Source organism: Microcaecilia unicolor, chromosome 4, assembly GCF_901765095.1.
Source record: "Microcaecilia unicolor chromosome 4, aMicUni1.1, whole genome shotgun sequence".
NCBI classification, from domain to species: domain Eukaryota; kingdom Metazoa; phylum Chordata; class Amphibia; order Gymnophiona; family Siphonopidae; genus Microcaecilia; species Microcaecilia unicolor.
The window spans coordinates 97,928,631-97,955,024 of record NC_044034.1 but is presented as its reverse complement, the minus strand read 5'-3'; the positions used below and the strand labels follow the sequence as shown (position 1 = coordinate 97,955,024).

Here is a 26,394-nt window from a genome sequence, read left to right as displayed (position 1 = left end):
GAGGAAGGCCTACCAATCCTCCATGCTCGTGACCCGCATCCAGTCATACCTGCTCTATATGAAGCATCCACATGCGGACCAATGTGCAACAGCTGGCGGACCTGGTCGAGAAGCTCCCGCCGGAGCAGTCCAGGCCTTATCAGGAGGTGGTCAGGCAGCTGAAGGCGTGCAGAAAGTTCCTGTCCAGGGGTATTTTTGACACCTGTGACGTGGCATCTCGTGCTGCGGCCCAAGGTATAGTGATGCGCAGGCTCTCATGGCTGCGTGCCTCTGACCTGGACAACCGCACCCAGCAGAGACTGGCCGACGTCCCTTGCCGGGGGGATAACATTTTCGGTGAGAAGGTCGAGCAGATGGTGGACCAACTGCATCAGCGGGAAACCGCTCTCGACAAGCTCTCCCACCGGGCGCCTTCAGCATCCACCTCCACAGGTGGACGTTTTTCCCGGGCCCGGCAGGCTGCACCCTATTCTTTTGCGAAGCATAGGTACAACCAGCCGGCCCGAAGGCCTCGTCAGGCACAGGGACAGCCCCAGCGCGCTCGTTCTCGTCAACAGCGTGCGCCTAAGCAGCCCCCTGCGCCTCCACAGCAAAAGCCGGGGACGGGCTTTTGACTGATCCACGGGAACATAGCCGCCCTACAAGTGTCCGTACCGGACGATCTGCCGGTCGGAGGGAGGTTAAAATTTTTTCACCAAAGGTGGCCTCTCATAACCTCCGACCAGTGGGTTCTCCAATAGTGCGGTGCGGATACGCCCTGAATTTGGCCTCCCTGCCTCCAAATTGTCCCCCGGGAGCTCAGTCTTTCAGCTCCCATCACAAGCAGGTACTTGCAGAGGAACTCTCCGCCCTTCTCAGCGCCAATGCGGTCGAGCCCGTACCACCCGGGCAGGAAGGGCAGGGATTCTATTCCAGGTACTTCCTTGTGGAAAAGAGAACAGGGGGGATGCGTCCCATCCTAGACCTGAGAGGCCTGAACAAATTCCTGGTCAAAGAAAAGTTCAGGATGCTTTCCTTGGGCACCCTTCTGCCAATGATTCAGAAAAACGATTGGCTATGTTCCCTGGATTTAAAGGACGCATATACTCACATACCGATACTGCCAGCTCACAGACAGTATCTCAGATTCCGCCTGGGCGCACGGCACTTTCAGTATTGTGTGCTGCCCTTTGGGCTCGCCTCTGCCCCACGAGTGTTTACCAAGTGCCTCGTGGTGGTAGCGGCCTACCTACGCAAGCTGGGAGTGCACGTGTTCCCATATCTCGACGATTGGCTGGTCAAGAACACCTCGGAGGCAGGAGCCCTCCGGTCCATGCAGTGCACTATTCAACTTCTGGAGCTGCTGGGGTTTGTGATAAATTACCCAAAGTCCCATCTCCAGCCAACTCAGTCTCTGGAATTCATAGGAGCGCTGCTGAATCCCAGACGGCTCAGGCCTACCTTCCCGAAGCGAGGGCCACCAACCTCTTGGCCCTGGCTTCGCAGACCAGAGCGTCTCAGCAGATCACAGCTCGGCAGATGTTGAGACTTCTGGGTCATATGGCCTCCACAGTTCATGTGACTCCCATGGCTCGTCTTCACATGAGATCTGCTCAATGGACCCTAGCTTCCCAGTGGTTCCAAGCCACCGGGAATCTAGAAGATGTCATCCGCCTCTCCACCAGTTGCCGCACTTCACTGCTCTGGTGGACCATCCGGACCAAATTTGACCCTGGGACGTCCATTCCAAATTCCGCAGCCCGTGAAAGTGCTGACGACGGATGCATCTCGCCTGGGGTTGGGGAGCCCATGTCGATGGGCTTCACACCAGGGTCTGTGGTCCCTCCAGGAAAAGGATCTGCAGATCAACCTCCTGGAGCTCCGAGCGATCTGGAACGCACTGAAGGCTTTCAGAGATCGGCTGTCCTGCCAAATTATCCAAATTCGGACAGACAATCAGGTTGCAATGTATTACGTCAACAAGCAGGGGGGCACCGGATCTCGCCCCCTGTGCCAGGAGGCCGTCGGGATGTGGCGTTGGGCGTGTCGGTTCGGCATGCTCCTCCAAGCCACGTACCTGGCAGGCGTAAACAACAGTCTGGCCGACAGACTGAGCAGAGTCATGCAACCGCACGAGTGGTCGCTCCATGCCAGAGTGGTACACAAGATCTTCCGAGCGTGGGGCACCCCCTCGGTGGACCTTTTCGCCTCTCAGACCAACCACAAGCTGCCTCTGTTCTGTTCCAGACTTCAGGCACACGGCAGGCTAGCGTCGGATGCCTTTCTCCTCCATTGGAGGACCGGCCTCCTGTATGCTTATCCTCCCATACCTTTGGTGGGGAAGACCTTACTGAAGCTCAAGCAAGACCGCAGGGCACCATGATTCTGATAGCGCCCTTTTGGCCCCGTCAGATCTGGTTCCCTCTTCTTCTGGAGTTGTCCTCAGAAGAACCGTGGAGATTGGAGTGTTTTTCCGACTCTCATTTCGCAGAACGATGGAGCGTTGCTGCACCCCAACCTTCAGTCTCTGGCTCTCACGGCCTGGATGTTGAGGGCGTAGACTTCACTGCGTTGGGTCTGTCTGAGGGTGTCTCCAGGGTCTTACTTGCCTCTAGGAAGGATTCCACTAAAAAGAGTTACTTTTTCAAGTGGAGGAGGTTTGTCGTTTGGTGTGAGAGCAAGGCCCTAGAACCTCGTTCTTGCCCTGCACAGAACCTGCTTGAATACCTTCTGCACTTATCAGAGTCTGGCCTCAAGACCAACTCAGTAAGGAATCACCTTAGTGCGATTAGTGCTTACCATTATCTTGTGGAAGGTAAAGCCATCTCTGGAGAGCCTTTAGTCGTTCGATTCATGAGAGGCTTGCTTTTGTCAAAGCCCCCTATCAAGCCTCCTACTGTGTCATGGGATCTCAACGTCGTCCTCACCCAGCTGATGAAACCTCCTTTTGAGCCACTGAATACCTGCCATCTGAAGTACTTGACCTGGAAGGTCATTTTCTTGGTGGCTGTTACTTCAGCTCGTAGGGTCAGTGAGCTTCAAGCCCTAGTAGCTCATGCTCCATATACCAAATTTCATCACAACAGAGTAGTGCTCCGCACCCACCCCAAAGTTCCTGCCGAAGGTGGTGTCGGTAGTTCCATCTTAACCAGTCAATTGTCTTGCCAACATTCTTCCCCAGGCCGCATACCCGCCCTGCTGAACGTCAGTTGCACACATTGGACTGCAAGAGAGCATTGGCCTTCTACTTGGAGCGGACACAGCCCAACAGACAGTCCGCCCAATTGTTTATTTCTTTCGACCCTAACAGGCTAGGGGTCGCTGTCGGGAAACGCACCATCTCTAATTGGCTAGCAGATTGCATTTCCTTCACTTACGCCCAGGCTGGGCTGGCTCTTGAGGGTCATGTCACGGCTCATAGTGTTAGAGCCATGGCAGCGTCAGTGGCCCACTTGAAGTCAGCCACTATTGAAGAGATTTGCAAGGCTGCGACGTGGTCATCTGTCCACACATTCACATCACATTACTGCCTCCAGCAGGATACCCGACGCGACAGTCGGTTCGGGCAGTCGGTGCTGCAGAATCTGTTTGGGGTTGTAAATCCAACTCCACCCTCCAGGACCCGAATTTATTCTGGTCAGGCTGCACTCCTCAGTTAGTTGTTCTTCGTAGGTCAATTTCTGTTGTTCCCTCGCCGTTGCGAGGTTCCATTGACCTGGGTTCTTGTTTTGAGTGAGCCTGAGAGCTAGGGATACCCCAGTCGTGAGAACAAGCAGCCTGCTTGTCCTCGGAGAAAGGGTATGATACATACCTGTAGCAGGTGTTCTCCGAGGACAGCAGGCTGATTGTTCTCACCTACCCTCCCTCCTCCCCTTTGGAGTTGTGTGTTTCATCTTTTGCTAGTCATTCAACTGGCGGGAGCGGTCGCGCCCGGGCGGGAAGACGGCCGCGCATGCGCGGTGGGCGTGCCCTGCGTGCCGACCGCCCCGCGAAGCTTCTTTCTGGTTGGTGGGGGCCTGCCGCGGACGTCACCCAGTCGTGAGAACAATCAGCCTGCTGTCCTCGGAGAACACCTGCTACAGGTATGTATCATACCCTTTATTAAACCTTGAAGTGCATTTCTCTAGTTTGGCCAGACAGATGGTGCATGTTTTATGTTAAAGCTGTTATAGAACAGTGCATGCCCTCTTTTAGTTTCACTTAGGCCCAGATGCACAAAACTTTAACGACCCTTTAACGAAGAAATTTTCAACCGTAGCATGCATTAAAGGCCATTTTCCAACGACGCTAGCAGCTAACGAAAACGGAATGCAAACGAATCACTTCCAATTGAAATGTGAACAATTCGCAATGCACTAACCATACCGACGATTGCAACAAATCATTTACCGTGATATATTTAACGTGAAGTCAGACCTGTTGTTAAGGCCTGAGCTGTCATACAGACACTGCTCCCTGCTTCTCCCTGCAGCATAAAAATCCATAAAAATAAAAAAAAAACCACACAAACACGTGGCTCCCCGCTTCCCCCTGCATAAAATTGAAAAAAAAAACTCCAAAAAGCAAAAAAGGATCGGGAGGGGGCAAAGGCGCTCGTCAGGAGCGTCCTGTATGGACGCCCTTGCCCTCCCACACCCAAGTACTAAACTGCTTACCTTCATATCTATCCTTTAGAAAGGTTTTGAAAACTTTTTTATTTGAAAATTAACAGGCTACTCTCCTCTGAAGCCAATTTCCCGGTTCTGTAAACAACTTTAAGTTGCCTCGGTCCCCCTTCCTTCCTCTGTTTCCCCCAGTCGGGGACAGGCCCAGGTCTCTCTGCTGAGCTAAAGGGGATCACAATGAAAGAGAAAGGGGGGTTTATGAAGGACGTCCTTTTTAGAGTCTTGAGGAGGACGTCTTCAACTGCACTCTCCTGCTAGGATCACAGAGCTAAACGCTCGCACGTCCCGATCCCCCCCTCGCATGCCCCTGTCTGACGTTGTTGCAGGAATGGATGCATGAATTTGTGGTACTTCAGGAGTCAAACAGCACACCAGAATGAGAGAGAAATCTTCTTTATTTGCCAGCAAACAAAGTAGAACATCAGCATTAAGTCTCTTCTTCTCTTTCTCAGCTCTCTGTGTCCTTCTCTCAGCTCTCTGGATGTTATGGCTTCTGTCTGTCCTCTTCAGCTCTCTTCTCTTCTCTTCTGAGCTCCTTCTTCTGTCTGTTCCTTCTGTCCTTCTTTCTGACGTAAGCTGCTTCTGCTCCCACTTAAATACAGTTTCTATCTAGCCTAGCCTAGCCCCCCTTACTCTCCAATTGGTTAAGGAATAGATTGATTACCTTGCCTCAACCAATCAGCTCTATACAAATATCAGTTACATAGGTTTGATATTTCTCAAACTGACCTATGACCTGGGGGCCCCTCAAGCTAGACAATTGGGCTCCAGAACTCCTGCATGTTATTATGATTGATTTCTCATCTATAGCTTAACCTGGGTTCACTTAGAGGATAATGGATATTCTTACATTTATTATTCTCATATTCCTAGTACTAACTGCTAACTAAACTCTGGCATTCATAAAAGGGGTCAAGGGCCAGTCTTACTTAATGGCATAGCTTGTTATTACTTCCAGGACCATTCCTACATTTTACCTATAATTAATCAAGGAGAAGAGAGCTGACTAGTCCTGACCTCTTTTCACCTATCAGCTCCATACATCAATCAGCCAGAACTATGGCTAAGTCAAACCATATGTTGATCTCTTCAACTACAGTTTGCTTAGAAAGTCAGACAAAGAGTAATACAGAATTTAGAAAGACATTCTACACATTAACTACCAGAATAAAACATATTCTAAAATAAGCAGAATCAGTATTCCTTATAAGCCATATCTACATATTAAGAACTTCTAAAATCTAACTCATTTATATCTAGGAATTATTTAGAATCTACTTTTAAATTGCCTGCAATATACCTTGTTCATAATAGGATACATATGTGTTTGCATTAGCAATCCATCAATCACAAGGGACAGAGTTTCATTTCTCACTGACCTTTCTAACCTTTAGCCTCGGCAAGCTAGACTTTCAAAATAATCTGAACCATCTGGCATTCCTTCACTTTACTTGCAGAGTAAAAAATTGAACTTTTTAAACACCAGACTTTTAATATCATTTCTTTGTCCACTGCCTCAACGTAAGCAACCTACGTAGGTTTAATACGTAGGTTGCTTATGTCAGACGGGGGCGTGCCCAGGTAAGGGAAGGAGAGACGTCCTGAAGACTCGCGTCGATCAGCTCTTCTTAGTATACAAAATGAAAAGTCACTAGACAGGTACTTTGAATGAATGGGGTATGAGTGAATGAGTGAGGATTGTTATTTTGTTATTATTGTTTTTAAATATGATATGTGCTTAGTGTTGGAGCACATTTTTTCAATAAAGATATTGGTAAACTGGAGCAAGTTTGTACTTAATGCTCACTGTTCTGGCCATGGTCCAGTAAATCCCTGGATCTTAGGAAAAACTCTTGGTGAGCTATCCAGTTATAATTGCATTCAGTTCAGCATATGGGCGTTGAAGCTCTCAGTATGGCTAATGCTCTGGTCCAAATTCCCAAGCACACACAAGTGCTGGTATGCTTCCAGGCTGCGTCATTAACTACAGTCAGAAATCTTATTTCAGGCCAGGTTGTAAACATTACACAAGGCCGCTAACATTCTTATTTAAAACAGGTTTCTATCTTTATTTTCTTTTTTGTACCTTAGACATTGTCTTTATTAGCCAAAAAAATTGTTTTTCCAAAGGAGAAGAAAATAGAAACAAATCTGCAATGCAGTCCACAAACCACTCCCTTTTCTTCTGCTGTATCTTAGCACATGGGAGTAGAGTTTAAGCAACAACCACTTATACTACAGCCCTTATATATGCTGCACATATAAGACAGTAAAACTGAAATGTATAAATCAAACAGCTAGATGTGTTTACAATGTTAGCAGGTACCTCCTTCAATAAATTCCATTCCATCAGCATTCATGTGAGCAGGACTGAGATTGTGCCTTCTGCATGCTTCCCTCAGCTTCTCTTTACTCTCACCAAACCTCACCTACTACAGGGCTCTAGAGAGGATTTATTTAGTCCCCTGCAATTTTACTGTCATGCCTAACCCCAGCTGTGCTAGATCCCCAGATTTCCTTAATGAAATGTCTACTGTGGAAGCTAAGGATCTTCTAATCACCCAGGGTTTTATTCTTCACATCTGGCAGGGCAGGAACTGTTTACCAATTGCTTACTACTTTGTTGTTGCTCCCTTCATTACCACACCTGCAGTCATTGGCCCTGAATCTGGCCACTAGGTGTCACCCTTAAGCAGTCTGTACAGCTGTGTTGTCTGTATGTGTTATAATAGAAAAAAAAGTTACTTCTTATATCAAGGTTTATTCTGTTGACAATTCTTAAAATGTAAGAGATAATCGCTTAGGCATCATAATTAAGCAGTTCGTTAGAATGGAGTAAAAATCCGATTCAATAATTCATTATTGTGTAAATGGGGGGTTAATAATTGCATGCATCTTCTTTCTGTAAGCAAACCAAATGCATGCTCAGTGGAATAAGTGCAGAAATGTGGGTATTATTCATTTATTTAAAATATCTTGTACTGGGACATGCGGTGTTTAGTGTTCCCCTCCAGAGAGTGAAAAGGTCAGGCTACTTTAATTTATTCTTGTCATCGTGTTATGCCAGCCGGCCTTATAAATACCTGCAAAATATATTATCAGAGAGAAAAGGAAGTTGAGACACTCGATTAAGTAATAAAAATGGGGAGAAGATGCGTGAATAAATTAGCATACTGTTCAGATTATATGAATTTAGAAGTGAGGGGGCAGCTTGGGTGGTGATAATTACTCAAGTCAGAGGAGTTGTTTTATAGAGCTTATTGCTGTGTGTTTGGGAATATGCTCATGCCAGGGTGTTCAAACTGAATAACTAGAGGGCCTGTGCTGATTAAACCCCCAGTCCTTTGCTTTACTGCTCATTCAGCATCACGCTGTTGGTAAGAGAAGGGTTGGTCACTGTGAAAACCTGAAGCATGAGGCTTTGATTTCCTCTCCTTGTCTTCAGAAGATGTGGGCAGAGCCTCAGGTAGTGCAGTAATTAGGCAGAGTCCCTATGGTATGTTGCTGGCTTGAAAACAAATGTGCATCACAAACTGGTGGAATTCCATTGATTTCTAGATCTTGATATATTATCTAATTTGTCTAAAGTGACACTTTAGAACAGTGTGACACAAAAGCAAATAAAAGCTGCAGCATATCTTCAAACTAATGTCCCTCCTTTCAACTTATTCTTCTACACTCTCTGTTTACAACAATATATTGTAATTGATTAATAACCGGGTTGGCGATTGCCTTCTCGGTTTAATGTGAGCCACATTGAGCCTGCAGACATGTGGGAAAATGTGGGGTATAAATGTGATAAATAAATAAACATTGTTGTTTTTGCTGAAAACTAGCAATTTCTGTAGACAAAAGAATCATTTTACCTTTTTAATTCCCTTGATCGTCATCCATGTGCTGTCATGATGATCCTTGATAGAAATGGTTGGGGTATAGGACTAGACGCATAGCATGTTACACCTCTCCTATAGCAACAAGATTATTTCATCACCTTCATTGTGACAATACTGACTTAGCTCAGACAATTAAGCAGTGCTGAATACGATGATGTCTTTTTATAAAGTGTCTATGGATATCTGGCTGAAAATGTTATTTGTTGATCACTTTATCACCATTAATAATAATTGGTACAGAGAAGGCCTCAAGCCTTGACTGTTGCTTAGTAGCAACACATGCTTCTCAGTACAGAATACACTGCTAGTAAGTTCTGAAGGGACTTGTAGTCCATGCCTTAGACCAAGAACCATTACTATAAAGACTGGCAGGTAGGAGCATAACAGAGGAAATGAAAAACATTTGTCAAGAACTTGCAAATGAAGACTTATGGAACAAAGAGAGTAGCCATAGCTAGAAGCCAGTTCCTGAGCAGCAGTAGCTGCTAGTCTGTCAAAATAAAATAAAGTGGATTGGCTTGGTGGTACTGCTTTATGCTGAGAACCAGGGTTCAGGGCTTATAGTGGAATTAAAAAATGTTCAACTAAGGGTGACCAAAATAAGGGGATGGAACTCTTCTCATATGAGGAAAGGCTTAAGAGGTTATGGCTCTTCAGCTTGGAAAAGAGGCGTCTGAGGGGGGATGTGACAGAGGTCTGCAAAATCCTGAGTGGAGTAGAATGGGTGAACCTACATTTAAATTGTTTTCCTTTCAAAAGGTACAGAGATGAGGGGCATGCCATCAAGTTACATGGTGATACCTTTAAAAGAAATAGAATTTTTTTTTCACTCAAGTCAACAAATAGTTATACTCTGGAACTTGTTGCCAAAGATTGTGGTTACAGCATAAAATGTATTGTACTGTTTTTTGAGATCTTCCAGGTACTTGTGACCTGGATTGACCACTGTTGGAAACAGGATACTGAGCTTGATGAACCTTCGGTCTGTCCCAGTATGGCAATGCTTATGTTCTTATGTACTTTAGTGCATTTTGAATTATATTTTTTAGACAGCAGAATATGAAAATTCTAATATGGTTTTATAATACACTAGTAAAAAAGGCCAGTTTCCGAAACCAATGAAACGGGCGCTAGCATGTGGTTTTTTTTGTGTGTGTATGCGTCACAGAGTTATTTTGTGTGTGTGTGAGTGTGTGAGTGTGTGAGGGTGGGGTGTGTGTGCAGGTTGTTGATGTGTGTCTTTTTTTTTTGTTTTGTTTTTTTGCTTGGGGGGTTGGGGGATGTGCTCTGCTATGCTGGCAAATTGGGATGGATTGGTGTGTGGCTTTGAGGGTGTGTGTCTGTTGTATTGTGTGTGTGTGTGGTTTTGTCTGTCAAGGAGGTTTGTGGAGGGGGTCTTTCTGTTGGTGAAATGTAAATGTGGTTGTAGGGGGGTCAGCCTTTGCTGAGTGTTGGATTGTATTTTCCGTTTTTTTTTTTTTGTGTTGTGCTGAGGCAGCAGTGTTGTTTTAGATGGGCGGAAGGTAGAGGAGCACGTTCTTGGTCTGTCAGTATTTTTTGGCCATTTCAGGGCTGCTGTAGGGGAACACTGGAAGAGAAATGTGCTGTGGGAAGCAGCGCCATCTTTTTCCGTTGGGCTGGGGTTCTGGACATCCTGGAGGTGGGAGACGGCTTGCCTGAGGATGGGGATGGTTGTTTTAAGTTGGCGGAAGGAAGAGGAGCACGGTCTCGGGCCATCGGGTGGTGATCCGCTATGTTCGGTCCATTTCAGGCCGGCTGCAGGGGAATGCTGGAACATGCGCTGCGGGAAGCTGCGCCGTCTTTTTCCGGGTGCTCGGGGAATCCCCGAGGTGGGGGATGGCTTGCCTGAGGCTGGGGATGGTTGGGCACAGCCGCTTTGGCAAAAGGGGAAGAGGAAGGGGGTGGGGAGTTACCTGTAGTTGCGTGAGAAAACGGGTATTCTTTGTTTTGTATTATTAGTTTGCATTTCTGTTGAAGAAAGAGTGGATGCCTTTTGAATGATGGAGGTGGTGCGTCGGTGTGCGGTTGTTTCGTTAGTTTGGCAGCCAGTCTCCAGCGATTCCTAGGCAGGGAAGGAGTAGGGAAACACGCGGAGCGTGTTTCCCTACTCCTCCCCCTTCCTTGGTCGCTGTTTGCTGCTTCCTGGGTCGCGGGTAATCATTCCAGCTGGGCCGCAGCTTGTCCTGTTCGCCCACGTCCCAGATGGTGACGGGCACGTTGTTTTCCAGCTCCTCTGACTCCATGTCAAGCGATCCCAAATATAGTCTTTGCTATGGGCCCTCTGGCACTCTTCAGTACTGGCATTAGGCATTTAAAAATTCCCCCCCCCCCCCCCCCCCCCCCCCCCCCCCCCCCGGTCTATTTTTGCACATACCCACAGCAGGAATATCTCTCTCGTTTCCAGCGGTGGTTCTGTGCTCTCCGTGCTGCACAGATAATGAGCCATTCTGCTGGGGAATGCTCCTCCCTTATTGTCATGTAGTTTCCTCTGATTGGTCCGTCTTACATTGCCTAGTGTTGCCTGGGAACGGTGTTGTGATGGTCCTTTGTGTTTCAGAATGTTGAGGGTGTTTTTTTCTGATTGGTCCGTCATGCGAGGGCGGGGCAGAGAGACATGGTCAGTGTTCTGGCTTCACCACCATGAATCCATGAACCCTTCAGGGAGTGACTGAGTGACTTCAGAACGTTGAGGGTGAGTTTTATTATAGTAGATTTGGCCAAACCAACTTAACTTTAGCAACGTAAAAGGCTTGGGTAATGGGGAGGCAATAGACAGTGCCACACACAGGCATAGGTGAATTAGAGTGCTGTTGGGGACCCAGAAACAAAGGGAGTGAAAACTGCTTGTGCTAACATGGACATAAATGCTTCCCAAGTGGACCATGCATAAAGATTCAAGGAGAAACAGAGCTCAGAAACCCACTGTTGTAGAACAGCTGACTGTCCATGAGAGCAATAAAATGGAATATCAGTGAGGGGTCTCTTAGGGTTGTATGCACTTAAGCCCTGAAGCAGCCCTATGCTTTCCACTATACAAACTTTGTTACTACAATTTCCCTTGGAAGGGGGGAGGCTGCTGTGAGGCTTGTGAGTGTGTGCTTCCTGAGATACTCCGTGCTGACTTCCTCAAGTGCACCTTCCTTTGGGACCATGACTAGCCATATGAGGAAAGGGGAAGGTTGACCTGGGAAGGAACTGTGGGAATGGGGTCCTAATAATTAAACTTTGCCCGGTGCCAAAGGAGCCTAGGTACAGCACTTACAGTATGATTTGGTGACTGTAGTATGTTTGTCAAGCTGTGAAGGATGAGAGAGTGGGATTGGTCCTTTGGCCAATAATGGTTGAGTGAGTGGATCCATCTTAGGGTTATTTAAAATTGTGGGGAAGTTTGAGATTGACATGATTGTTGCTGTGTTTATGTGTTTTATGTACTAATAAATATCTGTGTTGATGGAGTTATGGTGCTCATTGCTCTAGGGTATTGACATGATTTTGAATGTTACATGTTTTTCTGGGAGACCACTAAAGACATGATGAGGGTAATTCTATAACGGGTGCCTACTATAGGTGCTCATTATGGAACCTATTTTAAGCCTATAAAAGTAGGCATCTATTTTTCTTTGCAGAACACTACCGAACGTGGCGGAGAACACGTGCATCTAGATATGACCACTTGCACCAGCCTTATAAATGCCCATGGTGTAAATGCCCATGCCTAGATGTATGCATGAACACATGTAAATTATAGTATTCTGTTATTTACACATGTACATGTATCTTCTGCCCAGATTCCACCAATGCACTCACCCGCTGGCAAAGTACATAAAAACATTGTGTGTTCTTTTCCGCTAGTCAGTATTTTGTGAGTTCATTTTTGCATGTAAGTACCCACTTCTTTTTATTTATTTATCAATATTTCAATCATTAAGCAAAAGAATACTACTTGTACAAAAAAGTATGATAATATTAAGCATATAGCAATATTAAATAAAGCATTAAAGAAATGAAAGAAAAAAGAAAAAGTTTCCGTTAATCATACTCAAGTCCACAAATAGACTCCAAGATTCCAAACAGTGGAGAATTAAGGAAATTGTAAGTGCGAATTATAACCTAACGTGCCCCTGGAATCCAATTATAATATGAGAGCCAAACACTAGGTAGATCACCCCCCGTTTAGATGATACAAATGCTGCAAGATGTGAGGATTCATAGAAAACATATTTAACCGATCGGTATCTGATCACACATTTTCAAGGATAGCGTAAGAAAAAAGTAGCCCCCAACTGAAGCACATCCGGTTTCATTAGAAGAAATTGCTGACGTCTTTTCTGGGTATCTCTTGAAACATCCGGGAAAATTTGAATTCTCAGATCCATGAAAGTCGTTTCCTTATTTTTAAAGAACATTCTCATTATCCACATTTTATCTGGTGCCAACATCATTGTGGCTACCAAAGTTGATGCAGTAACTAAATCTGTCCGAAGTTTCTAGAAACATGGAAACATCCAACATTTGCTTATCTTGGGGTTGCTGATTATCTACAGGTTTAGTAGGCAAATAATACACTTGCGAAAAAGGAAGAATACTTGTTTGAATGATTATTAATGCACACTCTCTAAATGGGACTTATTGTTGCTACTTAATCTAATCATTGATTGCTAATTGGATTAGTGCTTATACATGACCCCTGATGCAAGTATACTGTAGGTGAAACATGGCCGGTGATAGGTCTCTTTTATACTACACCAGTCCATTGCTTAATAAAAATTGTTGGCATATACTCTGGTTGCTATGTGTTCACTCATACCCATTGATACATATTCTTGTAGCATTAACTTACTTTTTGCTTCTAGTAGCCTTGTGTGTGTTTCATGGCTTCTTTAATTTCATCCATTAGCAACTGGCATTTAAAGGACTTTTTTAACCCAGAAGTTTCCTTTCATTCCTTTGTACCTTCAGCTCAGGTGAAGTCAGAGTTAGGAGCTAGTACCAAGAGCCATATTTGCAACTCTCTGGGGATTGTTTCTTCTCTTTATATCTCCCCAAAACAACTAGTGAAGCATTGTGGTTACACTTCTAGGCAGGTGACCAGTGAAAACTCCTTTCAGAACCCTGCCATCATGGGACCTGAATACAACTGTGGCTGCAGTTCCTTCCTTCTCACCTCCCGAGTGTGTGAGTAGTGTCTCCACAGCATCCCAAGCCAACCCAAAATGAGTAAGGCCCAATGCATGGACCTTCTGTATGGCAGTGTACCATATTTGCTACCAGAACCACTGGCCCAGCAAGAGCTTGTCTTCTAATACCTAATGAATTTTGAAATTTCTTTCAAATCCTTCTCAAAAAAAATAAGTACTTATTCCTTGGTATTCTGGGACAATTCGAAGGTCCATCAAGGCTAGTGTCTAGTTTCCATGAGTGTCCAAATCCAGGTCACAAGCAGCGAGTTTTCTCCAAGTCCACCTTAATAATAGTTTATGAACTTTTCTTCCAGAAGCTTATCCAAATCTTTTTTTTAAACTCTGCTGTGCTAATGGCTTTTATCATATCTGCAATGAATTTCAGAACTTATTTATATGTTGAGTGAAGAAATATTTTCTCCAATTTGTTTAAAATGTACTACTTAGTAGCTTGTGTGCCCCCCCCCCCCCCCCTAGTCCTTGTAAGCGCTGTGTACGACTAATAGCGCTATAGAAATGATTTATAGTAGTAGTAGTACTTTTGGAAAAGAGTACACAAGCAGTTTACATCTACCCATTCCACTCCACTCCACACATGATTTTATAGACCGCTATCATGCCTCATTCAGCAGCTGCTTCTCTAAGCTGAAGAGCCCTAACCTCTTTAGCCTTTCTTGAGAGGCAAGTTGATCTGTCCTCTTTATCATTTTCATCAACCTTCTCCGTACCTTTTCTAATTCCACTATATCTTTCTTGAGATGCAGTGACAAGAACTGTACACAGTATTCGAGGTGTAGTTGCACCATGGAGCAATATAGATGCATTAGGATATTCTCTGTTTTGTTTTTCATTCCTTTCATATTAACGTTCTATTTGCTTTTTTGGCTTCTGCTGCACACTGAAGAGAGGATTGTTCCTGTGCCATCTTACTTCCTCTTGCTTTACTTTTCACTTGACCCTCTCATCACTTTTGTGAACATCTCAGGCAAAACTAGCTATCCACGCCTATTCATTTAGTAAAATGGAGCTTTATCACGTAGCATCTCTTCTGTTAAGGCCTCACATGACTTCAAATGTGTAGCGCAGATTGTTCTTCAGAGCCATAGCTTCTTCTTCATCAGCTTCTTAGATACTGTTAGAATTGCTTCCGAAGTTGTGAATGACTTCGCAGTTGTTGATTATTTCAGAAAAGGTATTGAATTCATTTTATGTAAAAATGAAATCCCCTGTTATGGCCATCTGGAGATCTCCACTGGAAGTTTCTCTTTTTGTAGTTATAGGCAGGTGGAGCAGGTGGAGATTGTGAATTAGTGTCGTCTTTCATGTATGGCTGACAGGGTGCTGAGTGTAAGGATGGTATAGAAATATTCCTTGAGTCATTTCCGTGAATTTGGTGGGACTGAAGAACAGTCCTAAGGGAGGACAGGCTCCTCTGCATGGCCCAGTGATTAGTTGAAACAAACCTCAACAAAGATAGTGAAATCACAGAACTTGAAGAAGTTAAAAAGGAGGAAAAGACTTCATAAAACTGTAGCAGCTGTGAACTGTTTTAACAGTGTTCACTTCTCACAGTAGGTCAGAATAATCTCTTTCTAGTGAATTAGTGTCCATGAAAAATTATTTTTTTCTCTTTTTCTCTATATAACAAAAACATTTCGTATAATTCCAAAAATGTTCCTAATATCACAGACTGCACTTATCTTATGATAGTTCATCATCAAACAGATTCTTCAAACAGTTCTATAGTGAAAAATCTGTTTAATGAACTATTGTAAGATAAGTGCAATTTGTGATATTGGGAACATAATTTTCATGGACACTAGGGGCCCTGGCATGCTAGTGTTTTTAGCACACACTAAACACTAGAGTCGCCCATATATTCCTGTGGGCAACTTAGCGTTTAGCACTGGGGGACTGGCCGTGAAGAGCACTTGTGAATACATTTGTCTGTGATGGAAGTGTCTTGGGACCTCACCGAGAAAATACTGAATTTAATTGATGTTTATAGCCAGCTGACACAAAATACTTCCAGGTTTTTGCATCTACCTTATATATACACTGAAGAGAAAACGACATTGACCCAGAATCTGTCTCCCACCTTACCCTCCTCTCTCTATCACCTGTCTCTACCTACCTACCCATCCATTTATTCACATCCATCCTTCTATTATGTTATACTTAATTTCCTACTTTACATAACAAAATTCTGTGTTACCTATTACTACGTAAGCCGCATTGAGCCTGCTTTTAGTGGGAAAGTGCGGGATACAAATATTATAAATAAATAAATAAAATTAAGATGATCAGCGTAGAGCAGGAGTTTCCAGCCCAGCCCTCATGACACACCTAGCCAGTCAGGTTTTCAGGATACCCACAATTAACATGCATGAGAGAGCATGCAAATTTATTTCATGCATGTTCATTGTGGCTGAGTGTGTCCCGAGGATTAGGTTGAGAACCCCTGACTTAGAGGGAATTTCTGAAGTAAATGCTACCTCATGAAGAAACCTCTCCAGATACAAACAAGCATCTTCCTTCTAAATAGAAAAGAACATTATCTATAAAGACTTACAGTTTAAAAAAAACCCACTACAATCTACTACTACACTATAGAGACAGACTATGTCACACAGTCTCCAAGAAACTACTCGATGAGCATCTTATATGGCAAACAGGATAAGAGTAACAACAAACTTGCAGACCAGGAACCTTATATAAGAAACAAACATTATCATTAACTCCCCCGACTGAAGATTTCTCCAATATAGAGGTCAGCCAGTAGCTGGTTTTAGGGCGCCTGATTTCAGGTTTTCAAAGGGAACCCTGTGCATGGCCCCAACCAAGTACTGTTGATGTGACAGTTGGGCTAAGAGAGTTAGGAGGCAGATATGAAATGATGGGGAAAGGCCCCCAGGTAGTTGTAAATGAAGGTTTGTGGTGATCCACCCTCTATTGGACTAAGGCCAATTGAGCTGGAAGCCCAAAGGGAAAGGAAGAAGCTTACAAGCAAAAAAAGTCTCACAGAGACATTGCCGTCCATAACTGGATAAAATAATTACCTTGTAGTTAAGAGTTTTTAGTATGGATTCATCCATTGGACCACATCTTTATGTGATAAATACTGACTCTAAGGAACTCCAGTAAAGTTGGGTAAATAGAAGTACACAGGGCTGTTGATTAATTATGCTGCTTCTACAACACATGTACAGTTGTTTTAATTATTTTTAACTGATCTTTGTCATTTTCTGTTGTTAAGGATGTAGACAGTGAAGAAGAGGCAGAAATTGGCCCAATGCCTGCCAAAGGTATCGTGGAGTCCTTTCTTGCTCGAGAATTTGAACAGAGAGCTCAGAGAATGAAAGAAAAGCTTACTTCTAAGGAAGATGTAAGTTTTGATTAGATAATGTGTGACATAGGCTGAATTATTAGGGCTATCACAAGACCATGCATTCAGTCTAGAGCCCAATGCACCTCATTTTAATGCCTTCAAAAACTTAGGCACAGCCACCTGTGGGGTTCATGGCCTAGAAATAAACTGAAGGGTAGTCAAGAAATAAGCTGTAGATGCTGTACTAAAATTCACATTATTTATTGCTATAGTCTCATATTTTTTAAATTATTTTAGCAGATGGCTTAGTTCTCTTCATTCAACAATGGTCATAATACAGTATAATCGTTTCCACAATGAGATTTGGATGGTAGAGCATTAAGCCTCCCTCTCTCCCCTTATTATACAGGTTCTCAGTCTTGGCATAAAGCCTAAAAAAAGACCATTCTTCATTTATAGCTTAGAAATGTTAATTATAATAATAAAATCACTTAGATGCAGTGGGGTAACCTAAGGTTCTAGTAAATCGAGCAATATGCCTAGGGTCACATACAATGTCAGAGAGAAAGACAGAACAGATTTCAATTTGAGTTTATCAAAACTGACTTGGATAAAATGATTTTCTATAAGTGAATCAAGTACCTATGGCTGGCAGCAAAGAGATAGCATAGTAAAGTACACCAAAATAACTTGGCAGACATGATGGGCCTCTTGGTCTTTATGTGCCATCATCTACTCTATCAATGTTTTACAAACTAGTAGACACACAACAGTTTGAAATTTGCTGCCCACAGACCTGGTTTTCAGGATGTCCACAGTGAATATTCATCAGGTACATTTGAATACATTTGATCCAAAGGTAGGTTAATTTACATGCTTTGATCATTTAAAAACCAGACCGGTTTGTGGCCCTTACGGACGGGTGTTGAGAACCTCTTTGTTAGTGTAGATTTGAGTTACTAGGAGGGGCATAATCGAAAGGGACGCCCAAGTTTTGCTGAGGACGTCCTTGCAAAATGTCCCGATGGAGGGGCGGGGAAACCCGTATTATCGAAACAAGATGGACGTCCATCTTTCGTTTCGATAATACGGTCGTGGACGCCCAATTCCTGAAATTTAGGTCATCCTTAGAGATGGTCGTCCTTAGACTTGGTCGTTGGAGGAGCCAGCATTTGTAGTGCACTGGTCCCCCTGACATGCCAGGACACCAAACGGGCACCCTACGGGGCACTGCAGTGGATTTCATAAATTGCTCCCAGGTACATAACTCCCTTACCTTGTTTGCTGAGCCCCCCCAAAACCCACTACCCACAACTGTATACCACTACCATAGCCCTTAGAGGTGAAGGCGGCACCTAGATGTGGGTACAGTGGGTTTCGGGTGGGTTTTGGAGGGCTCACATTTATCACCACAAGTGTAACAGGTAGGGGGGGGGATGGGCCTGGGTCCGCCTGCCTGAAGTTCACTGCACCCACTAAAACTGCTCCAGGTACCTGCATACTGCTGTGATGGACCTGAGTATGACATTTGAGGCTGGCATAGAGGCTGGCACTAAATATTTTTAAAGATTTTTTTTTAGGGTGGGAGGGGGTTAGCGACCACTGGGGGAGTAAGGGGAGGTGATCCCCGATTCTTTCCGGTGGTCATCTGGTCAGTTCAGGCACCTTTTTGTGCCTTGGTCGTAAGAAAAACAGGACCAGGTAAAGTCACCCAGATGCTCATCAGGGACACCCTTTTTTTTTTCCATTATGGGTCGAGGACGTCCATGTGTTAGGCACGCCCAAGTCACGCCTTCGCTACGCCTCCGACATGCCCCCGTGAACTTTGGTCGTCCCTGCGATGGAAAGCAGTTGGGGGTCGCCCAAATCGGCTTTCGATTATACCGATTTGGGCGACTCTGTGAGAAGGACGCCCATCTTCCGATTTGTTTCAAAAGATGGCGTCCTTCTTTTTCGAAAATGAGCCTGTGGGTCTCAGTAAGGACATTATAATATGCCACAGTTTCTACCCAACCATTATTGTAGCAGTATTCCAGAGAATATGCTAATCCGCATTACTGTCTCAAGATTCAAATTTTAAAATATTGTCACATCTTGGAAACATTTTTTACCATCCTAGATTTACGATATCAGTCTGCACTAGGTACTAGTACAGTCAATGGCATCACACATTGTAGTTCATTAATAGATGCTCTCATGACAGGGTTGAAGGCATCCTATCCTATAAACTTTAAAATTGCAGGAAAACTATCCAGCTGATTTTCGAAAGAGATCGCCGACCATCTTCTGACACAAATCGGGAGATGGCCGGCGATTTCCTGAAGTTGGCCAAATTGGTATAATCGAAAGCTGATTTTGGCCGGCTCCAACTGCTTTCCGTCGCGGGGCCGGCAAAAGTTCAAGGGGGCATATCGGAACAGTAGCGAAGGCAGGACAGGAGCGGGACGGGGGTGTGCGTTGAGATGGTCGACTTCGCCCGATAATGGAAAAAAGAAAGCCGGCCTTGATGAGAATTTGGTCCACTTTATTTGGACCCTTTTTTTCAGGTCCAAGTCCCAAAAAAGTGCCCCAACTGACCAGATGACCACCGGAGGGAATTGGGAATCACCTCCCCTGACTCCCCCAGTGGTCACTAACCCCCTCCCACCCTCAAAAATACAACTTGAAAAACTTTTTTTGCCAGCCTCAAATGTCATACTCAGGTCCATCGCAGCAGTATACAGGTCCCTGGAGCAGTTGTGGTGGGTACAGTGCGCTTCAGGCAGGTGGACGCAGTCCCATCCTCCCCCCCTACCTGATACACTTGTGGTGGAAAATGGGAGCCCCCTCAAAACCCACCTGAAACTCACTGTACCCACATGTAGGCGCCCCCCCTTCACCCCTTAGGGCTATGGTAGTGGGTTTTGGGGGCTCAGCACCCAAGGTAAGGGAGCTATGCCCCTGGGAGCTATTTTTTTTTTTTACTTTTTAGAAGTGCCCCCTAGGGTGCCCGGTTGGTGTCCTGGCATGTGAGGGGGACCAGTGCACTACGAATCCTGGCCCCTCCCACGACCAAATGCCTTGGATTTGAGATCGCCGACTTCGGTTTCCATTATGGGCAAAAACCGATGTCGGCCATCTCAAACCCAGCCATCTCTGACATTTGGGCGGCCCCAACCGTATTATCTAAACAAAAGATGGCCGGCCATCTTTTTCGATATTACAGTTGGTTCCACCCACTTGCGGAGCCGGCTCCGGAGATGGCCTGGGCCATTCGATTATGCCCCTCTATATAGTTCCAAAAATTATTCAACAGTGCTTTCAATGCACAAATGAGATGACATGCCATTTACAGCCTTTGGAAAGTTAAAGGTAATCTGTTGTGTGAGCCAAATGATGTTGCTAGGTAGAAGTAACATAGTAAATTACGGCAGATAAAGACCTGTACGGTCCATCCAGTCTGCCCAAGTAGGAACAATAGATTTAATATGGCTCCCAGAAGAGGTCTTTCACACTGATTTGAATTGGTAAGTGATGTTCAGTTTAATATCCAACATAGTATGAACAAAATACAATCAAGTAGTAAATCTTTTTTGTTATTTTTCTTCAACTGGGAAAGGGTGGCCCTAAGCAGCTCAAACGAGAGTCATGGATGACAGAGCTCCCACCAGAACTGAAAGGCTTTGGACTTGGTCCAAGGACATTCAAAAGGAAAGCAGATGAAAAATCAGGAGACCGATCGTCGTGGACAGATACGCCAGCTGATAAGGAGAGAAAAGCTAAAGTGAGTATTTAGTTGCATGCACCTCCCTTATGCCTGTCATAAAGATCTTCCTAGAGCCTCATGTACAGTCATCCAGCAGTGCATATCCATGTGGAGTCTCTCCAGAGCATGTGTACTTGCATTAGCTTTTTCTTGAATAAATAAATTTGGGGTTTTCTAGAAAAATCTGAGGTCCCTAATCATGCTGTGCCACAGTGGGGAATGTTTTAGAAGCTGTGTGTGCTATAACACATTACTTGATGGTCTCTTGCCCTACATGAAATGTGTGATTGGAAATGCAAAACAGTGCGTCTCATAATCAGTGATGCTTATAAGATAGACCACAAACTGTGTTGCTGTTCAGGCTCAGAAAATATGCAGGAGTCTAATCGACAAGAGGAAAGATTCATTGATCAGAATTTTAACTCCTGCGGGCCTTTTTTTCACTCTTTATCTCTCTCTTCCCACCCCACTGCCTCTCCTTTCCCTGCATTTCTCTCATCTTACAGCCTCTCTCTCTCTCTCTCTCTCTCTCTCTTCCCTCTTCCATCTTTCTTCTCCCCTTCTCTTCCCCATATCAGAGATTTTCAGAAAACACCAGGAAGGGTACACTTATAATTTTTTCATTGTCAAACTGTGGATCTCCAGTGCACGGGACCAATATTTACATTTGCACCCTCCCCATATACACATTATCTCTGGCCCCCTGCCCACCCCCCATGGCAGTCAAATCCTAGCTGACAAGACAACAGCCAGTGGTGCAGCGACCTGTTGCCTATGTATCTCCTGCCCACACAGTTCACAGCTCAGATCAGCTGTTTGACTTGCTTAGTGCTCTGTAGATTTCTACTGCACTCTGGGGGAGATGCTAGCAACAGTGAAAATGGGTTAGAGAAGCACCTGGCTGGCCATGCCACTGACTCCGCTTTCTTGCCGTCAGCAGGGATCAGACAGCAGTGTGAGGAGGGAACTAAAGATGTAGGGGAGAAAAGAGAGAAGTGATATACTTATATGCAGTGTACAGGCATTAATGGGTACTTAAAAGAATTGGAGCCCAGACTGCTAGTGCCCCCACCCATGATTTTGTTTATTAAAGCAATAATCAATCCCCCCACCCCTTCCCAAGAGTGATCCTAAAAAATGCATAATTGGTCATCATAGTCTTAAAATATTAATTTAAAGTTTAATATTATATATTTGATGTAACATTAGTAACAGTACAAAGCTTTCCTCTAGTTCTAACTGCCAGGTATGTTATGGAGTAATATGAAGCCGTTCAAAAAGACCACTCAGAGCCTATACCATAGTTGGCATACCATAAGAGCACTATGAGGACTCAAATGGCACTAGCCCTACATCTCCTACTACATCTCCTTCTGGGAGAACAAGACAACTAGGACTGTTCCAGATTCCTACACAAAAATTACTAGTAGAATCATTCAGCTCTGTCACACCTGCAAAACAAACATTCCCCTACCAAATACAAAACAAGGGATCACTAGTTAGAAATAGAAATAAGCAGAGAAAAACCAAACTGGAAGCCTCAATAAGCCATCTGTCCAGCATCTCACTTTTCTCCCTCCATCCATCCAGCACGTCCCCTTTCTTTTTCTCTCTCCCCCGTCCATCCAGCAATGTTCCCTCTAAGGCATGTGGGAGTCTTCCACCTGTGCTTTACCATTGGGAGTGGTGCTGGATTATCACGGTTTCAACTGAGAATAGGCAGGTAGGTTTGCTGGGAATTCTGCAGAGCATGCTTGCCCTTTACAACTGAAAACATGATATTGCTGCACCACTTCCAATGATAGGAATGCCGGGGGACTGCCATGCATCTTAGAGGGAACATTGGTGTCCAGCATCTTCCCCTTGCTTTCTTCCTTTCCACCTGCGTGTGCTCAAGATCTGCTGCATCCCACCCTGTCCAACTCAGATTTCTTGCTTTAAAGGGGTCAGGACACAGCAAGCATTTTCTTTTACTGCTGCCACTTTTTTTCTTATGTTTGGGGACTCGTCTAATCCCCTCCATTGTAATGGCAACAGCTGCAGCATTGAGACCTGATAGAGCCGCCCCTGAAGCTGAGGTGAAGCGCGAAGTGCTCATTTTCACTTCATCCTATTTCTCTGTTCCTGGAGGGCTCACAATCTAAGTTCTGTACCCGAGGCAGTAGAGAATTAAGTGACTTGCCCAAGATCACAAGGAGCAACTATGGGATTTGGATCAGGCACCTCTGGATATCAAGACTGGTGCTCTAACCACTAGGCTACTCCACTAACCAGCCTGAAGATTCTTAGCCAGATCTACTCCCTAACCCATTACCACAGCACACACCCTTATGTTATCCTCTTCGCAATTTTCTGCAATCTGGTAACCATTACAGCTTCTTCATCTTCTTCCTTCCTCTCCCTCCTCAAGCCACCCAACGCCATAACAGTGTAATTTTATAACAGTATACTTTGGCCCAGGCAACATACATCTATGTGCCCTATATAAAATTGCCTAGGAAAATAAGATGCACTTATTATTAGTAGTAGTAGCATTATTCATGGCACATAATACAAAGATTTGTCTGGTATCTCTGGAGAATTCAGGCTTCATTCAGAAGCTTAGGAATTATCCAAGTACATTCGTAAAAATGTAGCTTGAACAACCAAAACTGTTTTTTGTAAGTCTGCTGTTGTCAAATCTGAAATTTCAAGGTTTTGTGGAAATGTATCCAGCCTTGGTGTAATATTGCCTAAGGCTTCTTCAACAAGATTTTAGACAGTGCTGGGATGGAGCCAGCAATGGAGTCAGCTGTCTTGTTACATATGGATACTAACGACATAGGAAAATGTAGGAGGGAGGTTCTGGAAGCCAAGTTTAGGATCTTAGGTAGAAAGCTAAAATCCAGAACCTTTTTCAGAAGTGCTCCCCATTTACGCGCAGAACCCGAGAGGCAGGCAGAGCTCTGAAGTCTCAATGTATGGATGAGACGATGGTACAGGGAGGAGGGATTTAGATTTGTTAGGAACTGGGCAATATTCTGGGGAAGGGGGAGCCTATTCTGAAAGGATGGACTCCACCTTAACCAGGAAGGGGCTGCTGGCACTAACATTTAAAAAGGATATAGAGCAGCTTTTCAATTAGGAGGGAGCCAACAGTTGCTCATTACTCAGGAGCTCATGGTTCGGAGTGAGGTATCCTTGAATGATACTATTATAACAGGGCATTTAGGGAATCCCAATAGAGAGGTTTCAGTAAAGGTGAAAGAAAGCCAGAAGAGTTTAAGGGTAACCCAGAGCAAACGTTGCAAATTAATCCCTGCAAACTTCTAAGCAGCTTGTAGATGCAAGGAAAAATTACACTTTGAAGAGTCTGTCTACAAATGCTAGATGCCTAAAAAAATTAGATAGGAGAGTTAGAGTATATAGCACTAAATGAAGAGGTAGATATAATAGCTATCTCAGGGACCTGGAGGAAAGAGGACAATTAGTGGGACACTGTCCTGCGTATTTTCGAAAGAGAAGGCCGGCCATCTTCAGACACAAATCGGGAGATGGCCAGCCATCTCTCAAGTCCAGCAAAATCGGCATAATCGAAAGCCGATTTTGGCCGGCCTCAACTGCAGTTCGTTGCGGAACCAACCAAACTTTAAGGGGGTGTGTCGGAGGCGTACTGAAGGCGAGACGGGGGCGTTATTAACACATGGCCACCCTCAGCCAATAATGGAAAAAAGAAGGGCGGCCCTGACGAGCATTTGGCCGACTTTACTTGGTCCATTTATTTTCAGGACCAAGCTTCAAAAAAGTGTCCAAACTGACCAGATGACCACCGGAGGGAATCGGGGATGACCTCACTGTACTCCCCCAGGGGTCACCAACCACCTCCCACCCTAAAAAAAAAAAAAAAAAATTAAAAACATTTTTTTGCCAGCCTCTATGCCAGCCTCAAATGTCTTACCCAGCTCCATGACAGCAGTATGCAGATCCCTGGAGCAGTTTTAGTGGGTGCAGTGCACTTCAGCCAGGCAGACCCAGGTCCACCCCCCCCCCCCTACCTGTTACACTTGTGGTGGTAAGTGTTGAGCCCTCCAAACCCCCCCAAAACCCACTGTACCTACATGTAGGTGCCCCCCTTCACCCATAAGGGCTATGGTAGTGGTGTACAGTTGTGGGGTTTGGGGGGGGGCTCAACACCCAATGTAAGGGAGGTCTGCACCTGGGAGCAATTTTTGAAGTCCACTGCAGTGACCCCTAGGGTTCCCGGTTGGTGTCCTGGCATGTGAGGGGGACAAGTGCACTACAAATGCTGGCCCCTCCCATGACCAAATGCCTTGGATTTGGCCGGGTTTGAGATGGCCGGCATCGGTTTCCATTATCAGCGAAAACTGATGCCGGCCATCTCTGACATTTGGCCGGTCCCAACCATATTATCGAAACGAAAGATGGCTGGCCATCTTTTTTGATAATACTGTTCGGGACTGCTCTTTGCGGCACCAGCCATATAGATGGCTGGCGCCGTTCAATTATGCCCCTCCACGTTACCAGGGTATAAATTATATCGCAATGATAGGGTGGATCAAATTGGAGAGGGGTGGCACTGTATGTTAAAGAGGGAATTGAGTCAAAATAAAAGTTCTGCATGAAACAGACAGCAACTTGGAATCCTTGTGGATAGAAATTCCATGTGTAAAGGGAAAGAATATACATGTAGGGCTATACTACCATCTGCTAGACCAGAACAATTTGACAAATGAAGATATGTTAACAGAAATTTTAAAAGCTAGCAAATTTGGCAACAGTATAATAATGGGTGATTTCAATTACCCGACTAAATAGAAACAAAATCTCTATATGCACTGAGAAATACTCGAGGTATTTTATTTGAAGGAGAGAGGATCTCAGATACCAAGCTCAGATTTTTGAGTTAACTCATTAAAGTTTGTGCTCAATTGATCACTTTCATTCATTGATCCAAGATATCATAGATATGAAGGAGTGAAAGGGGCACTCAGGGAGGACAGGGCCATAGCAGAGAGGGTGAATGAATTCTTTGCATCGGTCTACCTGTACCAGAGATCTACCTGTACCGGAGATGGTTTTCAAGGGTGACTGTAGAGAGGAATTGAAAGAAATCTCAGTGAACCTGGAAGATGTAACTGAGCCAAATTGACAAATTAAAGAGTAGTAAATCACCTGGATTGGGTGTTATTTTTTTAAAATTATTTTATTTATGCATTTTCAAATATTGCATTCATATTATACAAATGTTAGAATCTAGATATAATTTTTAGGTAATCAAACAAAACTCTTCCTTTCCATATCTTATATATGTAAGGAGTGCTTAGCAAAAGAATAATAATAATAATAATATATATTGACCACAAATATTGGGGGATACAAGATAATAGGAATTTAAACACAACAAATAAGAAATTTTATATAAATCGAGAGGAGGAGCACAATAAACCCGCTAGCAGGTTTTACTACTACTACTACTATTTAGCATTTCTATAGCGCTACAAGGCGTACGCAGCGCTGCACAAACATAGAAGAAAGACAGTCCCTGCTCAAAGAGCTTACAATCTAACAGCGTATTATCCAGTGA

General features: G+C 44.5%; 1 protein-coding gene across 1 annotated transcript in view; it reads left to right on the top strand.

Moving 5' to 3' along the window:
• GPALPP1 (GPALPP motifs containing 1) overlaps positions 1 to 26,394 on the top strand; it is an 87,751-nt gene that overhangs the window by 29,748 nt on the left and 31,609 nt on the right. The window contains exons 5-6 of the mRNA XM_030200524.1: positions 16,994 to 17,122; positions 20,664 to 20,828. Of these exons, the coding sequence (XP_030056384.1) occupies positions 16,994 to 17,122; positions 20,664 to 20,828 (294 nt within the window). The remainder of the gene's footprint in view (positions 1 to 16,993; positions 17,123 to 20,663; positions 20,829 to 26,394) is intronic.